Here is a 4,979-nt window from a genome sequence, read left to right as displayed (position 1 = left end):
AACAGGATTTGTTATTCACATTTCCATTTTACACATGTGGAAACTAAAGCATGGGGTGGTGAGATACTTGCAGGGTCACACAACTTGCGAGTGACAGAAGCAGGGCCTGCACCCTGGTGTGCCTGGCTTCTAAGCCTATACTCCTTTCTAGTCCTCAGTCTCCCCTTCTGTCCATTGAGAAGACCCCAATGCAATGATGGTCTGAGCTCTAGGCTCCATGGAGAAGGGGCAGCAAACTTACCAGATCAGAGGGTGGTCAAACGGAGGGACATTCACCCAACCGTCCCTCTTAGCCAACTCTTGCGCCTTCAGACTGGCCTCGTCCCAGACCTAAAGAGAAACCAAGGGTCTCAGAAGCCTGAGTAGTCAGACTGTTTGGAGGCAGGACCAGAGCCTGAGGTCTTCTGGATGGCCCCAGTCCTGTGCCCGGGGACACAGATAAAGCAAAGAAATGGTCTCTGACCACAAGGAATGTCGCATGTAACCAAAGAGATGGCCTCATTCTCTTGAGTTATTGAGACAAAAATGAGATTCAAAACTACACAACCCTGACTCACAGGCAGCTGCCTCCTGGTAATTGCCCAAAAACAGCCAGAGAAAAGAGTCCCATTGTGTCCCTCCCCTGCTCAAAATCTGTCGTGGCTCCCCATTGCCTTCAGGTGAAAACCTATGCCAGCCTCACCTGTGAGCCACCCTGCCTGCTGGGGCGGCCTTCCCCACCCCCACTCTGGGGCCTCACCGTCACCCCTCCCCCAGGGGAATGGGATGCACCATGCTGGCTCCCATCCCATGCCTTTTCCTCACTCTTTCTTCTGCCCACGACACTCTCTGCCCTTTCTCCAATGGGAGGACTTTTGTTTCCCTCTCAAGGCCCAACCCAGGGGACCCTTCTTGGGGAATGTTTCCTGGATCATCTCCCCAAGCCTGGTGGTAGTTTGACCCACTGCCCAGTTCTTTCCCTCCATTAGAATCACACATCCATGCCTTTTGCCATGCGACCACTGTTCTTCCCACTAGAGAGGGCAGAGAACATTCTCCACCACCACTGATGTGCGTCCCAGCTGTGGAACTTGCTTTGGCAAATGGCATGTGGCAGAATTGACACCATAATGGGTCTAAGCCACAGCCTTCAGAAGCATTCTTCTCTCACTGTTCCTGACATTCACCTGGATAAAAACAAGTCCCAGGTGCCCACTGGTCAAGAAGGATGAGGACCACATGTGCCCTAATCCTGTCTCCAGCCTGAAGCAGAGTCACCCTAGCCCACTTACAGTCCCATGAGCAAGACATCATGTTTCTCATAAGCCCCTGATATGCGGGGGCTGTTTGTTACACAGCATTATCTAGCAGCAATCACTGACAAACAATATGCCTTCTCTGTTCTTCCTCAGGGCCCTGTGCTTCCCCATCACAACACATCACATTCTCTTATCACCTCTGTTTATATGTGTGTCTCTCCAACACCGGGGAGTTTTGTGACAGTAGACACCATACCATACTATCTCTATATCCTACCTCTAACATACTACAGGCACATAGTATAAGTTCAATGAATATCTGATGGATGGATGAATTCATGGATGGGTAGAAGGATGGAAGGAAGGATAGGTGGATGGAAGGAAGGAAGGAAGGAAGGAAGGAAGGAAGGAAGGAAGGGGAAAGGAAGGAAGGAAGGAAAGAAGGAGATGAGTGTAAAGGAGTGAGAACGAGAGGAAACAAGGGAGGGAGGGTGGTGGGTGATGGATAGGTAAATGGATGGATGGAAAAATGGATGAGTGGGTTGGTGAGTGGGTGGATGGATGGATGAGTGGGTGGGTGGATGGGTAGATGGATGGGTGAAGGGATGGGTGCATGAGTCGGTGGGTGGTTGGATGGATGGATGGATTGATAGATAGATGGTTGAGTGGGTAGGTGGGTGGATGGATGGAGGGATGGATGAATGGATGGATGGTGGGTGAGTGGGTGTGTGGGTGGATGGATGGAAGGATGGATAGATGAGTGGGTGGATGAGTGGATGGATGGATGAGTTGGCAGGTAGTAGGGTGGATGGATGGATGAATGGATGGTTGGATGAATGGGTGAAATGATGGATGGATGAGTGGGTGGTTATTTGGGAAAATAGATGGATAGATCAATGGATGAGTAGGTGGGTGTGTGGATGGATGGATGGATGGATGGATGGATGGATGGATAGATGGGAGAGAGCAAGGGAAAGAGGGTAATGGATGAGAGGACAGTTGCATGGATGAATAAATAGAAGAAAGAAGGAAGAAAGCAAGGAAGGAAACTGGACACTGAGTATTTGGAGGCCAGGTTTCAAGTACCATGGTATGGTTTTTATTTTTCACTTTGATGCCTTAAAAAAATCTCTTTTCCAAGGATATTTTTTCCTGACTTTCCAGGAAGGTAGACAGATTACATATTTGCATCTCTATTTCTTCAGTAACAGGATGAGCCAGTGATATTCTTGGCAGTGGGCACCTTTCTTATTGGGGTGGTCTCAGAATGAGAAATGATGCCACCATCTATTTTCTCTATACATTTTGTCTCATCAAATGGTAACAACTTTTTAAAAAAATTTTTTTTAATATTTTTATTTCTAGGAGAGAGAGAGAGAGAGAGACAGCATGAGCAGGGGAGGGTCAGAGAGAGAGGGCGATACAGACTCTGAAATAGGCTCCAGGCTCTGAGCTGGCAGTCAGCACAGAGCCCGACGCGGGGCTCAAACCCACGAACCGCGAGATCATGACCTAAGCGAAAGTCGGACGCTTAACCGACTAAGCCACCAAGGCGCCCCATCTTTTAAAAAATTTTTTAAGTTTACTTATTTTTGAGACAGAGACAGAGCATGAGTAGGGGAGAAACACACAGAGAGAGAGAGAGAGAGAGACAGAGAGAGAGACAGAGAGAGAGAGAGAAAATCCAAAGCAGGCTCCAGGCTCTGAGCTGTCAGCACAGAGCCTGACGTGGGGCTCAAACACACGAACCGTGAGATCGTGACCTGAGCCAACTGAGCCACCCAGGCGCCCCAAATGGTAACAATTTTTAAATGAATATTGCCAAGTGTTAGTAAGGATATAAGGAGATGGACACACTTGTGGTCCATCCGTTTCCTCTTCTTCCTGGGTTCATGCAAGGCAAGTAGAGGTAGGTAGGTAGAGGCGGGAGGTGCTAGCCCTCAATATACATCATGCCTCGCTCCTGCCCCTCAGCTGATCATCCTATGAGAAGGCTGGGCTCCAGGAATAATTCATTTAAAAAATNTGACTCCCTCTCTCTCTGACCCTCCCCTGCTCACGCTGTCTCTCTCTCTCTCCTAGAAAAAAAAAATTTAAAAAAATGTGTGTGGGTGAGGTGAGGGTAAAGGGAAGCAGCCCACTCCACCCAGCTTCTCCTTCCTGGGGTCCTTACCTTTCCAGCCAGCTGAACTTCAGCCCCCTCCCCCTGCAGCCTCCTCACCACATGCTGGGAGGTGCCCTCAGGGAGCACAATGGTGGCAGGGACGCCCAGCTTCCGAGCCGCATAAGCAGCAGCAATGCCTGCGTTGCCCCCTGTGGAAGCAATAGACGTGGCCATTTGACCATGACCTTGATGAGGCTGGATCTTTAAGAGGAGGCTGATCCCTGGACATCTACAGCTGCTCCAGCCAGCTCTTCCTCCCCCACACCCAGTGCTGAGCACCCAGCCCTGAGCCTCACCTGAGGAGCACACCAAATGTCTGCATCCCTTCTTGACCACCTGGGAAGAGAAGGAATGGGTTTAGGGGCTGACCCGAGCAGATGTCACAGAGCCTGTGTGGGATGGGGTTAGACCGCCCCCAGCCCACTCCTCACCCCTCCGCCTGCCCCTCCCATCTGTACAAGCCCGCTTCTCCTCCGCTGCCTTTGCCCCCATCCAGCCTGCATCCATCCCCTCCTCCTCCTTCCCGTAATATCTCACATCTCCTCCCCTGCCCACACCTCACCTCCTGGCAGAAATGCCCAATGCCCCGGATCTTGAAGGAGCCGGCAGGCTGCACGTTCTCACACTTGAGGAACACAGTCGTGCCTGCCACCTGGGATAGTGCCCAGCTCTCCAGCAGAGGAGTGACCGTGTGGAAGTGCTCACCCTTAGCACACTCAGTCAGGGAGCTCTCCATTCCGATAGCCTGCGGAAGAACGTGACTGTCATAGCCCAGGCTGCTCCAGCACGAGTCCCCTTCACCAGGGCAGGGGAGGGGTAGACGGAAAAGAGCCTCAGCCAGGCTCCGTAGCCCTATCTGGCTGCCAGGCTGTGAGACTCCAGGCAACTATCTTCTCAGTTGCCGCGTCTGGACCAAAAGGTTTGGACCAGGGACCCTTTCATTCTGTAACTGGGGCTGCCCACTGGGCTGGGGATATAGAACGTGGCCAGTACGTGGTGATGGATGAACAAGATTCATTCATTCATTCATTCATCATTCATTCATTCATTCAAGCACGCCTGCAAAAAGCCTTTTGTTGAGCACCTACTATGTGCCAGGCAGTTCCAAGTTTGGGGACCCAAGGGTCCCCAAGTCAGAGGCAGCCCCTCCTTTGCCAGAGCTCACATTCTATTTGGGGAGACAATATCACAAAATTTCAAACAGGGGTGATGGGCAGGAGGCAGTATTTTTGCAAGCACAGTCAGAAACAATCTATCAAGAGAGAAAAAACTCTTTTAAACTTCTAAATTGGAAAACTTAAACATAGCAAAATATGAAAAACTGTATAATGAACCTCTGACATAGCCCATCACTCAGCTAGCAAGAACTCACGGCTTGCCTTGTTTCATTCACACCTGCACCCACCCCTCTTTCTGTATTATTATTTTCCCATTTTATTATTAGTACTATTTAAAAGTTTTTAAAATTTATGTTGAGAGAAAGTGCCAACATGGGCGGGGCAGAGAGAAATGAGATAGTGAGAATCCCAAGCAGGCTCGCCCAACCAGGCCCCGCCCAACAGGCCCTGTCCACTAGG

The 4,979-nt window shown here is 50.4% G+C and overlaps 1 protein-coding gene across 1 annotated transcript; it reads right to left on the bottom strand.

Annotated features, from left to right (window-relative positions):
* Positions 1 to 237: 237 nt before the first annotated feature.
* Positions 238 to 4,138, bottom strand: LOC144238888 (serine dehydratase-like). The gene is made up of 4 exons (XM_077772802.1): positions 3,965 to 4,138; positions 3,699 to 3,738; positions 3,412 to 3,551; positions 238 to 330 (listed from the first exon to the last, which is right to left on the bottom strand). Exons 1-4 carry the CDS (start codon positions 4,136 to 4,138, stop codon positions 238 to 240), a joined length of 447 nt encoding a protein of 148 aa, XP_077628928.1.
* Between the last annotated feature and the right edge of the window lie 841 nt (positions 4,139 to 4,979).

The sequence above is a fragment of the Crocuta crocuta genome, unplaced genomic scaffold (genome assembly GCF_008692635.1).
Source record: "Crocuta crocuta isolate KB4526 unplaced genomic scaffold, BGI_CrCroc_1.0 scaffold8886, whole genome shotgun sequence".
In the NCBI taxonomy this organism is placed as follows: Eukaryota; Metazoa; Chordata; class Mammalia; order Carnivora; family Hyaenidae; genus Crocuta; species Crocuta crocuta.
The sequence above is the reverse complement of the archived record's forward strand: the minus strand, read 5'-3'. Positions and strand labels throughout refer to the sequence as shown.

Bases quoted from the DNA above. Each gene is read 5' to 3' on its own strand.
- LOC144238888 (XM_077772802.1), bottom strand. From the start codon at position 4,138: ATGGAGAGCTCCCTGACTGAGTGTGCTAAGGGTGAGCACTTCCACACG. The intron at 3,739-3,964 runs GTGAGGTGTGGG...TTCTCTTCCCAG, and splicing joins TTGGGCATTTCTGCCAGGAG to GTGGTCAAGAAGGGATGCAG. The intron at 3,552-3,698 runs GTGAGGCTCAGG...TTGCTTCCACAG, and splicing joins ACATTTGGTGTGCTCCTCAG to GGGGCAACGCAGGCATTGCT.